The sequence below is a fragment of the Hemitrygon akajei genome, chromosome 7 (assembly GCF_048418815.1).
Source record: "Hemitrygon akajei chromosome 7, sHemAka1.3, whole genome shotgun sequence".
Classification (NCBI taxonomy): Eukaryota; Metazoa; Chordata; class Chondrichthyes; order Myliobatiformes; family Dasyatidae; genus Hemitrygon; species Hemitrygon akajei.
Window position 1 is genome coordinate 108,220,875 of NC_133130.1, and position 18,373 is coordinate 108,239,247.

The 18,373-nt window shown below is 45.8% G+C and overlaps 1 protein-coding gene across 1 annotated transcript in view; it reads right to left on the minus strand.

Moving 5' to 3' along the window:
* LOC140730780 (ezrin-like) overlaps positions 1-8,879 on the minus strand; it is an 81,783-nt gene extending 72,904 nt beyond the window's left edge. The window contains exon 1 of the mRNA XM_073051662.1: positions 8,737-8,879. Coding sequence (XP_072907763.1) covers positions 8,737-8,748 — 12 coding nt within the window. The 5' untranslated portion in view covers positions 8,749-8,879. The remainder of the gene's footprint in view (positions 1-8,736) is intronic.
* Positions 8,880-18,373: the final 9,494 nt, after the last annotated feature.

Genomic DNA, 18,373 nt, shown 5'->3' on the forward strand with positions numbered 1-18,373 from the left:
TAGTCAGATAGCATCTGGAGTATTGCATACAGTCTGGTTGCCCTATTATAGGGAGGAAGTCGAGGCTTTGGAGAGGGTGCAGGAGAGGTTTACCAGGGTACTGCCTCAATTAGAGGGCATCTGCTATAATGAGAGCTTGGTCAAACTAATTGTCTTCTCTGGAGCGGCAGAGGCTGAGGGGAGCTCTGACAGAGGTGTACAAGAGTATAGGGGGCAGAGATAGAGTAGACAGACAATATCCTTCTCCAAGGGTTGAAATGCCTAATACCAGGGGGCAGACACTTAAGGTGAGAAGAGGTCAATTCGAAGGAGATGTGAGGGGCAAGTTCTTTCCCCCCCCCCCCACATGGAGAGTGGTGGGTGTCTGGGAAGGTGGCAGAGGCAGAACCATCAGAGACTTTAAAGAGTTGCTTCGGTAGACACACGAATGTGAGGAAAGTGGAAGGATAGCGGCATTGTGTGAGCCGAAGAGGCTAGTTGGGATAGCATTTGATTACTAATTTAATTGGTATGACGCAACATTGTCCTTCATCCCACTCACCAAGGACCTTTAATGGCCCCTCTTAGCTTCAAGGGCCTCGTCAGATGGGGAGCAGCTTCCTTCCCCCAGACCGTGAGATGACAGAATGCCCTGCTACCACCCAGGTCTCCTCACGTGTGAAGCGCCAGTAGCGTAATATTGCTTACTTTTTTAATGAGTCGCCAATGCGCCCTATTATTAGTTAATTTTATTTGTGGTGATATTACTTGATGTGTTGTGTGAGTTATATGTACGGTGTTGTGCACCTTGGTCCACAGGAACATCGGTGGTATACATGCTCCTGGTTGAATATCAATAAACTTCAACTTGAACTTGATTTCAGCTTCCTAAACCTTTCATGTTTCTTTTTCCTTTCTAAATTTATACCTCTCATCATCCCGGATTCCTGAGCCTGCAGATTTTGGCACTGACTTATTTATACTGTTATTATTTTAAAAATTCATCAGTGAGCACATTGTCACTGGGCAAAAAAATCGCACAACCTAAGATTTTTGCGCACACTGGTCATTGCAAATTGGAGGGAACGTTGTCTATAACCCTGGTTTAACCACTGTCAACATTTAGAAAATGTGTTTACACCATTCAGATGATCAACCCATCTGCTTTAAACTTTCAGTCAGACGAAAGAGTTCGAGCAAGACCAGCGCTCAAAAACTTTGTAGTGTGCTGGTGTTTGGAGGGGATATGGAAACCAGACATCGGTCTCTTACATTGTGGTTGGTGACAAACATTATATAGCTCCACTGGCACTGTGGGCTTTAGAGAAATAAACTGCAGCAAGCCAGTGATCTCATCCTGCAGCAGCACACGAGCTCGACGAGGGCCCCGAGGGCTAGTGTGTGCAGATACACTACAACGTGACTACAGCTCACAGCGACATTCATGCAGTACTGGGGGAGTGCTGAGCCGAGGGTGCAGTCTCTCACAGCAGGCATTAAAAACAGACAGAAAGCTAAACAGAAAGGTCTGGAGGTATCCAGCAGATCAGCAGCTGTGAAGACAGAAACAAAAACAACATTTCCAAACATATGATAACGTCAGCAATATAATTCTCTTTGCACAGGGTATGAGGAACTGGCTTGTTTTCCCTGGTGTGAAGGAGCCTTTAAAATGATGAGAGCTAGACAGCCGTGATGTTGGGTGACAGGAAACAGAAGCGAGGTAGGGGATGTAAAGGGCAACTGAGGCTTGCTGCCTTTATTTTACACAGAGGATGGTACTCTCCCAGAGGAGCGGTGGCATCAGTTGCAATCACGACATCTTAGAGATGTGTAACTTGGCAATGCATAGGAGAGTGCAGGCAAACAGGATTCATATAGATGTGCAGAACGACATGTGGGCCAAAAGGCCCATTTCTGTGCTGTACAACTCGGACTCCATGAGATGCTGCCCGACTTGCTGAGCATCGCCGGCATTTCCGTCCTCATTTCACGTGAGGTGCTTGCTGAGAGCCCTATGGACAACCCCAGGTCCAGGGCCTTCGCTGCAATACTGCTGGACCATCCAACCATCAAGATAAGGAGCTTTTTAGTCTTCTACTCGGTTCACCAGCCTCTCATCCCTAATGAATAATGAAATAAAGGGTGCTTTTTTCTCTTTTTAACAAAATTGAAAAGCGGTGATTAATTTGATGGGCCTGCCCTCAGACTGATTCATGTGCCAAAATCTAACGGTTGTTCTCTATAAACAAGCACTCCTTTTGAAACCAAGGACACCAGTTAAACACAGGAGCTTCCTCCAGAACTTAGCATAAATTTAAAGAACTCAACAATCCTTAGATGCATGAGAAGCTGAAACTCAAACAACTGAAGTGAGTCTATATTAACTGCTCCACCCTTCGCTGGAAGAAGACAAACAAGCTACCAGCCTGCCTCAATGTTTGTATGCGCGCTCTTGGTATTAAAGTGAGAGAATCCTGGCACCAATCCAAACTCCAGTAAATTAAAACATAACATTAGCGAAGAAGATCATTCAGACCTTCTGCCCTGCTCCACCACTCAATGTCATCATAGCTAATCATCCCCATTCCCGTTCTCACCATCATATCCAACTCCTTGACTTGATTTAACTTTAGTGGGTCTCTGTGGTAAAGGGCTTTGCAAGTTCACCACTGTCTGGGATAACAAAATTGTTACCTCACTCTTAGCAACACACACAAAATGCTAGAGGAACTCAGCAGGCCAGGCTGTGGAAACGAGTAAACAGTCGACATTTCTGGAAAGACTGGAGAAAAAAGATGAGATATCAGAGCAAGGTGGTTTACCCCTTATGCTTAGCCCTTGACCCCTGGTCCTAGTCTCCCAGCTGTCAGCAATGTCCTTCTGCCCTCGAATCTGTCCAGTCCCATCAGAACATCGTAGGCTTCTATGAGATCTCATCTCATTCTTCCAGACTCTACTGTGGACAGGCTGATTGACTCCATTCCTCTTCATACAGCAGTGTTGCCACGCCAGGGATCGGCTCAGTCTGTGAACCTTTTCTGAACTCCCTCTGCTGCACTGCTACCTTCAGGGCGGAGGTACAGGAGCCCAAAGACACACACACAACATTTTAAGAACAGCTCTTTACCCTCTGTTGTTAGATTCCAGAATATTCAGTGAACCAACCAATGAATACTACCTCACTAGTGTTCCCTCTTTTTACCCTACTCATTTCATTAAGTTTTTTAAATACATGTTACTTCTGATAATTTATAGATTACATATTGCACTGTCCAGCTGCTGCAAAACCACACATTCAAGACGTTCGTTAAACCTGATTCTGAACATCCCTGCAGGGTAAGGAAACGGGAGCACCCCGAGGAAGCTCACGCGGTCACGGGGAGAAAGTACAGACAGTGGCGGGAGTCGAACCTGACCGGTGATCACTGATGCTATAAAGTGATTTAACCGCTACGTTGCCGTGTGACTCTGGGCATGGCAGGGCATCATCTGCTTTCTCAGTACTCCCGTTGCACCTGTCTGCTTACCAAGAACAGAAGAATACGGGAGGAGTAGACCACTCCGCCCCTCTGATCAGCTGCACTATTCAGTGTGATCGTGGCTGACTTACGTTGGTCTAGACTTCTATGCCAGATCCTCATAACCCACAATTCCTCAATCTTTCAGATATTTATCTGTCTCCATCTTCAATATGGCTAATGATGTCACCTCCGCCTCAGGGACAGAGAACAACAGAGGTTCACTACCATCTGAGAGAAGAAATTTCTACCCCTCAGTTTTAAATGACCAACCTCTATGCCCCCTTTCTCGTGACTTCTCATCTTGTGAAAATATCTCAACATCTACCATGTCAAGACCCCTCAAGATCTTACGCACTTAAATAAAGTCACCCCTCATTCGTCTAAATTCCAAGGAACAGAAACCCAAAATGTCTAGCCGCTCGATGGGACAACCTTCTCATTACAGGAATGAGGCAGCCGAACCTCCTTTGGACAGCCTCCAATGCTACTCCATCCCCTCCCGAGTATGGGGACCAAAACTGTGCTCAGTATTTAAGGTGAGCCTCTTTAACACCTTGTAAAGTTGCAGTGAAACCTCCCTATTCTTCAACTCTGATTGCTTCATAATAAAGGCCAACTTGCCATTTATCTTCTTAAGCACTTGTTGGATCTGCGTGCTACCATGCACTTGATCAGCCAGATCTCTCTGAACTTCACCCACTCTCTGTTTAGATAGTAACCCACATTTTAATTCCTCTTGCTGAAATGCACTGAATTCGTTTTGCCGGGGATTTGATCCACTCACTCATTCCGTTTTATCCCGTTGCAGAAGCACAACATGCTCCCCCACCCTCAATTATTTTTGCATCGCAAGTAATCTTGTAAACGTTACATTTCTTCCCCTGCCCCACTGCTAATGTAGCCACTAAGCAACCAGGAGCCAAGAACTGATCTCTGGGGTACAGTACTGGTTACATCTCCCCCAGCCTACAAAGGAACTCTTTATTCAGCCAGTTTTCAATCCGTGCCAACACACTTCTTTCATTACCTTGCGCTCTTATGTGGCAACTTGTCAAACGCCTTTTAGAAATCTAAATACACAACTTCTCCAGGCTCCCTAGGATCAGTTTTTCTCCGTGACATCCTCAAGGAATTCAATCAGATTTGTCACAAGGACACGTGGGTCTTGCTGCACCACCGTTCAGATAATCCGTCATCCTGTTACAGTACGAGTGGTTAACATCACACTTGCCACATTACACTAGACCAGCCAGGCATCTGACACTCCCTCAACCCATCCAAATCAACCTGGAGCTTCCCTGCGACCTCCCACCAGCCTATACGCTCTATAAACCCAGAGATATTATACTTAGTTCCTTCACCAATCTACATCATGAATACCTGGATCCCTTTGGTACCAACCACCACTCAGAAAAAGACCGATTTATTCTTCCTCAGTCTATTTATTCTTCCCCGTCGGCCAACCAATTCTCATCCATGACAGTACACTGCCTCTAAGCCCATGTGTCTTCACGCTGATTTACTTAGTTATACAGGGCATGATATCTTTCCTGCCCAACAAGCCAAAGCCACCTATTTAACCCGAGCCCAATCACAGGACAATTTACAGTGGCCAATTAACCTACTGACAGGTACGTCGTTGGACTGTGGGAGGAAACTGGAGCACCAGGAGGAAACCCACGCAGTCACGGGGAGAACGTACAAATTTCTCACAGGTGGTGCCATAATTGAACTCTGAACTGTGTAACAGTGCTCATGCCAAACCTGACTGAAAGCTTTCTCAAAGTCCAAATACATCACACACACACTAGTTCTCCCTTCTCTGCTCTGCTGGTTGCACCCTCAAAATCCCCGTAGATTTGTCAAACATAATCATGTCCACATTGACTCTGTCCAATCCTGTTTTTTTAAAAATTACTGGGGTTACATTAGCTGGTCTCCAAACCATTGGAACCATTCTAGAATCTAAAGACTGACCATCGCTATATCCTCCATTTGCACAGACGGTTTCCTGGATACACTGGTATTCATACTCTTAATCCCACTGATTCCCCAACACTATTTCCATTTCAGCCCTCTGTGAGGAAAGTACTGAAGTATGAATGTAATGGCTCTGTTTTACTTAACTGTTATAAACTCCCCCATTTCTGACTGTAAAGGGCCACACTTGTCTCTTCTTTTTCTCAATCACTTGACTTTGGCCGCAGAGGAGGTGCCATCTTCCAGGAGGCCAGGCTATAAGAGTAGCGTCCAGCCACTTGCTCCAGCTTGACGGTAACTTAGCGGTTGGCACAACGCAGATACAGATCGGGGGGGGGGGGGGGGGGGGTCAGAGTTCAATTCCGATGCCGCCTGTAAGAAGCCTGTACGTCCTTCTCACAATCCCATGGATTTGCTCTGGGTGCTCCGGTTTCCTCCCACAGTCCAAAGACGTACCGGTCGGTCATTGTAAATTGTTTTCTGCTGGGTTGCTGAGCAACTCAGCTTGTATCTCCAAGTAAAAAACAAAATACCTGCACCCCATCAGCATGGGTTCCCCCACAGCCATCTGCCAAACATTACCAACAGCAGAAAGATCAAAAATGTGTCTCGTCATACGTCACAGTCCCCTGACCATGATTGTTCTCGGCAAACCTTCCTGCTGGTGTGTTTTGCCATTTTCTTCCTCTGGGCTGTGTCTTTACAAGACGGGTGACCCCAGCGATTATCGATGCTCTTCAGAGGTCGTCTGCCTGGCGTCCTAACCAGGACTTGTGATATGCACCAGCTGCTTGTACGGCCTTTTCCCATGGCTCTGTGTGACCCTGATCAGGGGGCTAAGCAGTTGCCACAGCACCCGTAAAGAAAAGTTATCACTTCAATAATACCGTTCAAACATGCCCGGTAAGAGTTGTAGTGATATCGTTGCAATGTGGTAAACAAAGGAAGACCCAGGCCCCACAAGCAGAAATGGAAGATGACGAGAGACTGGCGAGTCACAATAGTTCATGGATATCATTGGGAGTTGGAAGAACCACCTGCTATGGTCAGCTGGGTGCCAAATAACCTTCCATATCTACTCAAAAAGCTCCCAGCTGCTCTGAGAGGCATTATTGAGCACCTCCTCGCACCTACAGAGATTCCAAACGATGACCTTTATCACCCGGCAAAGAGAATGACTCCTCAGGATGGCATCCAGAAAGTAAACTGCTTACTGCTGTTTCAGGGAGGGAGGGCGTGCCAAGTAAGAGTTTCCAATTGTGATTATAATGTGCAGGATAGACAAGTCAAAGTAACTCAGTTTAAACTCCGGCATTCCAAGAATGTAAGTGTACAGACTGAACTTTGCCACAAGGTTAAACAATCAGCACAATAAAGCAACACTTTTGAACGGACAGCTTCCCCACTCCGGCAGTCTCCATTTCAGGTCTGCACTCCACTTCACTGGTAACTGGTATCACGCCCCAGCCTCGGAAAGCCTTTGCCTTTAATATGAAACTCAACAGTTTTGTGCTTTTGGAGCTTAGAAACTTATAAATGCATTACCTTAAAAACAAAACCAAACCTGTAAACCCATCCAGCCCTTGTGGTATTGTGTAGAATGCACCTTTTTCACATTTAAATCTCTGGCTTCAAAGAAAACACCTACAATTTTACAGCAGGTCGCAGTGAAAATGCACAAATTTCACTTTCCAGAAAATTGCATGAAGCCCCAAACATTCAAATTCTGATCAAACTAAATTCCTATAAAGTTGCACATCTCAATTTTCAATCTGCACATATATTTATAAACAGGACTGGGATTTTTTTTTAAATGGAGATGCTGAAAAGTTGAAATAAAAAGGAGAAAATGCTGGGGAATTACTCATCAGGTCAGGCAGCTCCTATGGAGGGAGAAAGGAGAGTTTCAGGATGAAACTGGCATAAGTTTTGGAGGCCTGTGATGCCAGCAACAAAGCAAAATGTTTATAGATTCGAAACTGAGTTAATGTGTAGCCATTTTAAACACAGATTAATAAACCTTTCCTCATTTCAATCTGTTACATATTCTTACTGGAAGTTTTTAATAGCACTAGTTCAGATTTGATATCCATTCAGTAAACTTTATTGTTTAAGTAAAAACTTTAAACTGCCAGGATGGATCAATTAAAACCAGCCCATGGCCTCCCCTACTGTCGCGATGAGGCCACACTCAGATTGGACTCCACATTCCATCCTGAGGGCACGAACACTGATTTCTCTAACTTCTGGTAATGACTCGCCTCCCGTCACCATTCCCTTTTCCTGTTTCCCTCCCTCACCTGTCTCCTTACCTGCACATCACCTCCCTCTGGAGCTCCTCCCCCTTTTCCCTCCTGTCCTCGCCTATCAGATCCGGTCTCCAGCCCTTTATCTCTTTCACCAATCAACTTCCCAGCTCTTTAGTTCATCCTCTCCCCCAGTTTCACCTGCCCCCCCCCATTCTAACTTCCCCCCTTCCTTCCCAGTCCCGACGAAGGGTCTCGGCGGAAACTTCGACCCTGCTCCATAGACGCTGCCTGGCCTGCTGAGTTCCTCCAGCATTTTGTGTGTGTGGAAATTAAAACCAGCGTCTGAAACAATCTCACAGTCTCAAACGCACAAGAGGAAAGTGTTAATGGGGGATAAATCATTACTTTTTAAAAAAAAGTTCGGTCCCACCGACCAGGCAAACGTCTGGAGGACATGAACGCATTTCCGCTCGGCTCAACGTGGAGCAGGTGACCTGAGAGCGAACCGCCTAAAACTCACCCACTGGCAGGCACCACGGCTGGCCAGGTTACCGCACACAAGAGTTTGACGAGAACTGCCCAAACCACAAGGTTAGCAGCCGATAAGGAATTATAAAAGAAATACGTATTGCTAACCAGCGCTTTAGCAGTGGTGGAACATCGATGTTCGCGGCCGTGGGTGTGTGCGGGACACGGTTGCGTACGAGACCTCGGCGAGTACATTCCCGCACAGACACAATACCAAGGGTTTTATGAAAAGTTCCCTTGTTTCCTTGGTAACCACTCCACAAGTTGGGAGTAACTTCATTCTGTACAAGTGGAGTCTTTGTCCCGGGAGAGTGGAGTGAAGGAAAGGGCGGGGAAGGCGTATTCGCACCCAGCGACGGGCCACAGTAACCCCGGGCAGCCCTGCACCGCAACTCTCGGGGGGTATCGGCAGCCGCCCCCCGCCCCCGCCCCCGCCCGGGTCCGAGCCTCCCGGTCACTTGCAGCTAAACACTCACGGGTTTCGGCATCTTGACAGTGGTCGTACGGCGACGGCGAGAGGAAAGACGGAGAGAAACAGCCGCCCCTGAGCACGGTCCGGTCACCTGTCAGAACAAGGGCGGTGCCAGCCTCACACCGGGACGGGGGGCGGTGCGGAGCGAAGCCCAGCCCGGCCCACGAAACATCGGGGAGGAGACAGAGAGAGTGGAAAGGAGGGATTGGCAATGAGTCCCTTAACCACAGGTGAAGTTCCCGAAGCCTAGAGGACAAGCCAGAGAACTTCAAGACGATGGAATGAGTCTAACGTCAGTAGCGGGAAAATTACTAGAGGGGATTTTGAGTGACAGGATCAACCAACATTTTCAAAGGAGTTAACTGATTAAGAATAGTGAGTGTTTTGAGGAAGTGACAAGGAGGTCTAAGGAAGGCAGGATAGTAGACATAGAGTTTAACAAGATCCTACATGAAGGCAGGCCCAGGTTAGATCACATGGGATCCAGAGTAAACTCCATACGAATTTGGTTTGGTGTTAGAGATCAGATGGTGGTACTGGAGTGTTGCTTTTCAGATTCGAGGACTGTAATCAGTGGCATGTCTCAATATCTGAGCCCCTTATCTAAGGAAGGGTGAGCTGGCACTGGAGTGGGTCCAGAGGAGGTTCACAAGAATGAAAGGGTTAACGGAGGAGGAGTGTTTGATGGCTCTGGGCCTGTACTCACTGGAATTTAGAAGAACAGAGGTGAATCTCTTTGAAACCCATCAGATATTGAAAGGCCTAGATAGAGCGGATGTGGAGAGGATGTTCCGATAGTGGGAGAGTCTAGAAGCGGAGGGTGCAGCCTCAGAATGAAAGGATGCCCCTTTAGAGGGGGAGTTTCTTTAGCCAAAGGATGGTGAATGGAGATGACAGCAAAATTGGTGTATTGGACAGTGAAAAAGGTTATCCAATATTACAGTGATATCAAGGTCAACTGGGAAAGTGGGCCAAGGATAGGCAGATAGAATTTAAACTGAGTAAGTGTGTGGGTTTGCATTTATATCAATTAAATCAGGGTAGGACATGTACAGTGAACAGTAGGGCCCTGGAGAGTGTTAGTAAACAGAGAGACCTAGGGATACAGTTCACTGAAAGGTCAACTAGGTAGGTAGTAGGAAGATGTTTGACACTTTATGTGAGCACATTGAGTACAGGAGTTGAGACGTTATGTTCCAGTAGCACAAGTCACTGGTAAAGCTACACTGGAATATCGTGAGCAGTTCTGGTCACGAGTCAATGGTGAGACTGACTGGAATATCGTGAGCAGTTCTGGTCACGAGTCACTGGTGAGACTGACTGGAATATCGTGAGCAGTTCTGGTCATGAGTCACTGGTAAAACTGCACTGGAATATCGTGAGCAGTTCTGGTCATGAGTCACTGGTGAGACTGACTGGAATATTGTGAGCAGTTCTGGTCACGAGTCACTGGTAAAACTGCACTGGAATATCGTGAGCAGTTCTGGTCACGAGTCACTGGTGAGACTGACTGGAATATCGTGAGCAGTTCTTGTCACGAGTTACTGGTGAGACTGACTGGAATATCGTGAGCAGTTCTGGTCATGAGTCACTGGTAAAACTGCACTGGAATATCGTGAGCAGTTCTGGTCATGAGTCACTGGTGAGACTGACTGGAATGTCGTGAGCAGTTCTGGTCACGAGTCACTGGTGAGACTGACTGGAATATCGTGAGCAGTTCTGGTCACGAGTCACTGGTGAGACTGACTGGAATATCGTGAGCAGTTCTGGTCACGAGTCACTGGTGAGACTGACTGGAATATCGTGAGCAGTTCTGGTCACGAGTCACTGGTGAGACTGACTGGAATATCGTGAGCAGTTCTGGTCACGAGTCACTGGTGAGACTGGAATATCGTGAGCAGTTCTGGTCACGAGTCACTGGTGAGACTGACTGGAATATCATGAGCAGTTCTGGTTACGAGTCACTGGTGAGACTGGAATATCGTGAGCAGTTCTGGTTACGAGTCACTGGTAAAACTGCACTGGAATATCGTGAGCAGTTCTGGTCACGAGTCACTGGTGAGACTGACTGGAATATCGTGAGCAGTTCTTGTCACGAGTTACTGGTGAGACTGACTGGAATATCGTGAGCAGTTCTGGTTACGAGTCACTGGTAAAACTGCACTGGAATATCGTGAGCAGTTCTGGTCACGAGTCAATGGTGAGACTGACTGGAATATCGTGAGCAGTTCTGGTCACGAGTCACTGGTGAGACTGACTGGAATATCGTGAGCAGTTCTGGTCACGAGTCACTGGTAAAACTGCACTGGAATATCATGAGCAGTTCTGGTCACGAGTCACTGGTGAGACTGACTGGAATATCGTGAGCAGTTCTGGTCACGAGTCACTGGTGAGACTGACTGGAATATCGTGAGCAGTTCTGGTCACGAGTCACTGGTGAGACTGGAATATCGTGAGCAGTTCTGGTCACGAGTCACTGGTGAGACTGACTGGAATATCATGAGCAGTTCTGGTTACGAGTCACTGGTGAGACTGGAATATCGTGAGCAGTTCTGGTTACGAGTCACTGGTAAAACTGCACTGGAATATCGTGAGCAGTTCTGGTCACGAGTCACTGGTGAGACTGACTGGAATATCGTGAGCAGTTCTTGTCACGAGTTACTGGTGAGACTGACTGGAATATCGTGAGCAGTTCTGGTTACGAGTCACTGGTAAAACTGCACTGGAATATCGTGAGCAGTTCTGGTCACGAGTCAATGGTGAGACTGACTGGAATATCGTGAGCAGTTCTGGTCACGAGTCACTGGTGAGACTGACTGGAATATCGTGAGCAGTTCTGGTCACGAGTCACTGGTGAGACTGACTGGAATATCGTGAGCAGTTCTGGTCACGAGTCACTAGTGAGACTGACTGGAATATCGTGAGCAGTTCTGGTCACGAGTCACTGGTAAAACTGCACTGGAATATCGTGAGCAGTTCTGGTCACGAGTCACTGGTGAGACTGACTGGAATGTCGTGAGCAGTTCTGGTCACGAGTCACTGGTGAGACTGACTGGAATGTCGTGAGCAGTTCTGGTCACGAGTCACTGGTAAAACTTCACCCCAAAATGGGGAAGATGTTGTTAGACTGGAAAGGGTACAAAACAACATTGACAAAGGATGTTACCAGAACCGGAAGGTTTGAGTTATAAGGAAAGACTGAATAGGCTAGGGTTTTATTTCCCTGGACCAAAGAAGGGTAAGGCAGAGGTATGTAAAATCATAAGGGGCATAGATAAGGTGGATAATAGAACAGAGAACAGTACAGCCCAGGGACAGTCCCTTTGCACCACAATGTTGTCCTGAACCAGCTGAAAAGGAAATTTAAAAAAAAACAAAAAATAATCCCTCCTACCTACACAATGGCCATATATCTCCAGCTTCCTCATATTCATGTGTCTGTCTAAACATCGCTTAAAAGCCTCTAATGTATTTGCCTCTACCACCATATCAGAGAGCATCTTCCAGGCATCCGCCCCTCTCTGAGTTAAAAAACATACCCCTGGCACCCCCTTTTTGAACCTACTTCTTCTCATCTTCAACGTCCCCCTCTGGTATCAGACATTTCAACCCTAGGAAAAAGATACTCACTGTCTACTCTACCTATGCCTCTCATAATCTTATAAACCTCTATCAGATCTCCCCTCAGCCTCAGCGCTCTAGAAAAAACAACCCAAGTTTATCCTGTCTCTCATGATAGCACTTGCCCTCTAAACCAGGCAGTGTTGTAGTAAATACTAAACCAGGCAGTGTTGTAGTAAATCCATTCTGTACCCTCTCCAAAGCCTCAATACTCTTTCTACAGTCGGGCAACCAGAACTGTACATAATGCTCTAAATGTAGCCTAACTGTGGTTCTATAAAGTTGCAACATAACCTTCCAACTTTAGAACTCAACGGCTTGACTAACAAAAGCAAGTATTCCATAAGCCTTCCTAACCACCCTATTGACCTGTGTCGCTACTTTCAAGGAGCAATTAACTTGGACCCCAAGACCTCTTTGTTCAGCAACACTGACAATGGTCCTGACCAGGGGTGTCAAACTCATTTTAGGTCACGGGCCGGATTGAGCAAAATGCAGCTGCATGCGGGCCGGATCAGTCTGACGCGTGTGAACGTAGCTTTCGTTGCCTCCGTTTTTTCAGCCTGCTCTCGTGTGTCTCAGTCTCTGCTATAACTACAAAGTGTTTCAATTTACAAATTCCGTTTCTTATGAAGAAGACTGCCGAGCAAGACTGCCGAATAAACACTAAAAACCCTGAAAACCTGGTACCTGAATAAACTCAGCATTAGCCGTATCATATGCCATAGGCGCTTCGATTACTGGGGCCAGCTTTAATAGTAATTAGATATTATCTCGCGGGCCAAAGATAATTCCACCGCGGGCCGGAGTTGGCCCGCGGGCCTTGAGTTTGACATATATGGTCCTGACCTTAACAGCATAGTCTCCATGCATTTGCCCTATCCAGGTGCAACACCCCACATTTATCTGGGTTAAAGGTTGGGGGTGTTTTGGATGGTGTAGAGGGCTGTCAGAGGTTACACTGGGACATTGATAGGATGCAAGACTGGGCTGAGAAGTGGCAGATGGAGTTCAACCCAGATAAGTATGAGGTGGTTCATTTTAGTAGGTCAAATATGGTGACAGAATATAGAATTAATGGTAAGACTCTTGGCAGTGTGGAGGATCAGAGGGATCTTGGGGTCCAAATCCATAGGACACTCAAAGCAGCTGCGCAGGTTGACTCTGTGGTCAAAAAGGCATATGGTGTATTGGCCTTCATCAATTGTGGAATTGGATTTAAGAGCTGAGAGGTATTGTTGCAGCTATATAGGACCCTGGTCAGACCCCACTTGGAGTACTGTGCTCAGCTCTGGTCGCCTCACTATAGGAAGGACATGGAAGCCATAGAAAGGGTGCAGCGGAGATTTACAAGGATGTTGCCTGGATTGGGGAGCATGCCCTATGAGAGCAGGTTGAGTGAACACGGCCTTTTCTCCTTGGAGCGACGGAGGATGAGAGGTGACCTGATAGAGGTGTATAGGATGATGAGAGGCATTGATTGTGTGGATAGTCAGAGGCTTTTCCCCAGGGCTGAAATGGCTAGCACGAGAGGGCACAGTTTTAAGGTGTTTGGAATTAGGTACAAAGGAGATGTCAGGGGTAAGTACTTTTACGCAGAGAACGGTGAGTGTGTGGAATGGGGTGGGGTGGTGGAAGCGGAAACGATAGGGTCTTTTAAGAGACTCCTGGATGGGTACATGGAGCTTAGAAAAATATTGAGCTATGGGTAAGCCTAGGTAATGTCTAAAGTAAGGACATGTTCGGCAGAGCTTTGTGGGCCAAAGGGCCTGTATTGTGCTGTAGGCTTTCTATGTAAACTCCATGTGCCATTTCTCAGCCCATATCTGCAAATGATCTATATAGCTCTGTACTCTTTGCCAGTCTTCTGCACTGTCCACAACTCCACCAATCTTGGTATCATCAACAAACTTACTAACCCACCCATCTACATTTTCATCCAGGTCATTTATACACATCACAAACGGCAGAGGTCCCAGTACGGATCCCTGCAGAACACCACTAATTATAGAGCTCCAGCTCAAATAAGTCCCTTCAGCCACTACCTTCTGTCTGCTTTCACATGCCAGTTCTGAATCCAAACCCCATGCACCCTGATCTTCTGTATTTGCCTCCTGTGTGGTACTTTTTAAAGTGCCCTACTAAAATCTGCATAGATAGCATCCACTGTGCTACCATCAGTCTCTCTCATCACTTTGTCAAAAACTCAATCAAGTTGGTGAGGCACAAAGTTGTGCTGGCTCTTTCTAATTTGGCCATCGATTTCCAAATGCTCAGACATCCTATCCCTCAGAATTTTCTTCAGCAATTTCCCTACAGATAACGTGAGATTCACTGGCCTACACATTCCAGGATTTTCCCTTGTTCCCTTCTTAAATAGAGTACAACATTAGCTACTTGATAGTCCTCCGGAAGTCCCCTGTGCCTAGAGAGGACATGGAAATACTGATCAAGGCCCCGGCAGTAACCTGGGGTAAATCCCTTCAGGCCCTGGGGATTTATCCACCTTAGAACTCAAAAGGAGACCCAACACTTCCTCCTCCTTGACCTCTAAATGCTCTAGCGTATTTATACACTCAGCACTGGTCTCCTGGTCCTCCACATCCTTTCCTTTGGTAAAACTGAAGTATAGCACTCACTAAGCATCTCACTCACATTCTCCACGTCCAAGCAAAAGCACCCCCCTTTATCCTGAGCGGATCTACCCTCTCCCTAGTTATCTTGATGTATGGACGTATCTTGGGATTCACCTCAGTCTTACTTGCAAAGGGCTTTTCATGGTCCCTCCTGGTTTTCCTAATTTCCTTCCTGAGTTATTTCCTGGTTTCTTAATAATCCTCATCTGCTCAGTTTGATCCTAGCTTCCAAAGCTTGACATACTTTTCCTTTTCCTTGATTAAATTCACCACTTCTCTGGCTATCCAAAGTTCTCTTATCTATCCAACCCTGTTCTTCCTTCTAACAGGAACATACCTTTCCTGCACTCTGTTCAATTGATCCTTCTCGCGCCTGACATGAACTTGCCAGGGAAAAGGTGTTCCCAGTTAACTCTTGTTAGTTTCTGCCTAATGCCCTCATGATTTGCCCTACTCCAATTTAAAACTCCCCCACAAGGACCATACCTGTCCTTATCTGTAACTATCCTGAAAGTTAAGGAGTTGCGGCTACTGTTCCCTAACTGCTCACCCTCGGAAAGGTCGGTCACCTGGCCAGGCTCATCACCCAACACCAGATCCAGTACAGCCCCTCCTCTTGTTGGACCATATACATATTGATTTTTAAAAAACCCTTCTGGATATACTAAACATATTCTGTCCCATCTAAACCCCTTGCATTAAGAAGATCCCAGTTTATATTGGGGAAATTGAAATTCCCCCAAAACAGCAACCCAATTATTTTTATACATTTCCTTAATCTGATTACCTACCTGTTCCTCAATCTCCTGGTGGCTATTGTGGTGTCTGCAGTACAATCCCATCTGTGTGATTGAACCTTTCCTATTCCTGACTTCCACCTAAATGCACTCTTTCCATTATGTCTCTCCTGAATGCAGCTGTGTTATTGTCCCTGATTACTCCCTCTCCACCTCCTTCCCTATCATTTCTAAAACTTCCAAAACCTGGTACATTAATCACCCGTTCCTGCCCCTCGCTGAACCAAATTTCAGTAATGGCCATAACATCATAGTTCCATGTACTGATCCATGCTCTAAGCTCATTACGTTCACCCACAATACTTCTAGCATTAAAATACACACTCTTCAAACTATCCAGATATGTAAACAGATGAAGGAAATGACAAGGAGGCTTACACGAGCAAGACAGATCAGTTGGTGGTATGGTGTCACAACAACAACAACCTTGCATTCAACGTTGGTAAGACTAAGGAACAGACTGTTGACTTCAGGACGTTGGGAGAGCACACATTGAGAGGTTAACAGTGGAAGGAGTGAGCAGCTTCAAGCTCCAGGGCATCAGCATCTAGGGTGGTCTAACCTGAGCCCACTGGATGGAATCACAAAGAAGGCATGTCAGTGGCTCTACTTGAGTAGGTTTTGTGTGCCTCCCACATACGGTACTATGCAAAAGTCTTAAGCCAGGCTGCCCAAGTGCTGTAGTAATCTTACATTTGCACTGTACAGCTGATGGGAAAACAAAACAAATTTCATGACATACGTGAGTGATGATAAAACTGATTCTGATTTGGGTCTCTATTGTGGACTGAGGATGGGAAGGGGCAGGGTCAAGAGGAGGGAACTGGAAGCACCAGAGAGACATTCTGTGATGATCAATAAACCGATTGTTTGGAATCAAGTGACCTTGTCCGGTGTCCGATGCAGGGTGTGTCTTCACCCGCACTGCCTCCCTCCTCTCCCCCTCCCCACCTCCCACCGCACTCCGCCCTCATCATTCCCAAATGAACACAACTTCATTTTCCTTTCTGCACACTATTTAGATAGATAGATAGATAGATAGATACTTTATTCATCCCCATGGGGAAATTCAACATTTTTTCCAATGTCCCATACACTTGTTGTAGCAAAAACTCATTACATACAATACTTAACTCAGTAATAATATGATATGCATCTAAATCACTAACTCAAAAAGCATTAATAATAGCTTTAAAAATTAATAATAGCTTTAAAAAAGTTCTTAAGTCCTGGCAGTTGAATTGTATGTTTCCTGCCATCAGGAAGGAGGTCCCACACCACCAGGTTCGGGAACAGTTGTTACCTTTCAACCATCAGACTCATGAACCAGTATGGATAACTTCACTCACCCCAACTGATTTCACAACCTACAGACTCTACAACTCTTGTTCTCACTACAATTTTTTATTTGCACAGCTTGTCTTCTTTTGGTTGTTTGTCAGTCTGTGTTTATGTATAGTTTTTCATAAATTCTGTTTGTAAATGCCTGTAAGAAAATGAATCTCAGGGTAACTTGAGTTAACTGGGGAACTGGGTGAGTGAACTTGGGAACGAAGCATAGTGAGTTTAAAGGGAAAATGGGATGGTGACCCAGACACTGACTCTGGGTTCTCTAAACAACCTGATAGCAGGTTATCTAAGTTTTACTGTAGTTTACTGAAGATTGAATGATGCATGTAAAAATAGATTTATCACTTAGAGGAAATCTTAAATTATCCTTTAATTCCCACTTTTAAATCAATTGATGAAAAGTTCTTTAAAAATATAGAAGTTTTTTTTCTGAATTATATTGCAGCACAATGTTTGGTTAATTTTTAAGGTAAAAACTTCATTTAAACCTTTCAATTAAGTGTATTAGCATCCAGTAATTTTTGAATCGCCCTTAAAGGCCTGTAATTAGTGATAGGTCCCTCCTAATGGTAATTTTTGTCATGGATCCTGCACACAATCAACTTTATGCTTGGGACCAGCGTTAAAGAATGTGGAAACTCAGGTTGCGCTGAATACAATTTGATCTTAAAATCCAGTAACCATACCTGTACCCCTGCCCCCAACCCCGCACTGATAATGGGAAGAACTGAAGCCGAATGTCAGTGCAACTGTGCAGAAACTCCGGACTGTCGTAGAGACATAGGGCACTACAGTCCCTTTGGCCCATCTAGTCTGCCTAGTCCCCGTAAGAATTATCTGGTTCCTTCACACATTCCAATTCAAAGTAGATATATTATTAAAGAATGTATAAATTATACACCTTGAGGTTTGTTCAATGCTTTCTTTATCACCCAATCTGCCTGTGATGCTACTTTCAATGAATTATTGCTGTTCTTCCTCTCCGTGCCTTATGGCACATTGGGCGGGTAACCTTGCTCTTTCTGTAGCATATATCTGTATTTTTACGAGACCGAGTTGCTACCTCGATGATCAACCCCGCAGGGGTGGGAAGTGTGCAAGGAGCCAGCCGGATGCGAACCCAGGACAACTCGCCTCCAGTGCAGATCCACTACACCTCTGGCCTTTCAAATATCAAACTTTCAAATGCTGGCTAATTTTAGTTGGCAAGTCAGCACTTGAGCAATGCTAATTTGAT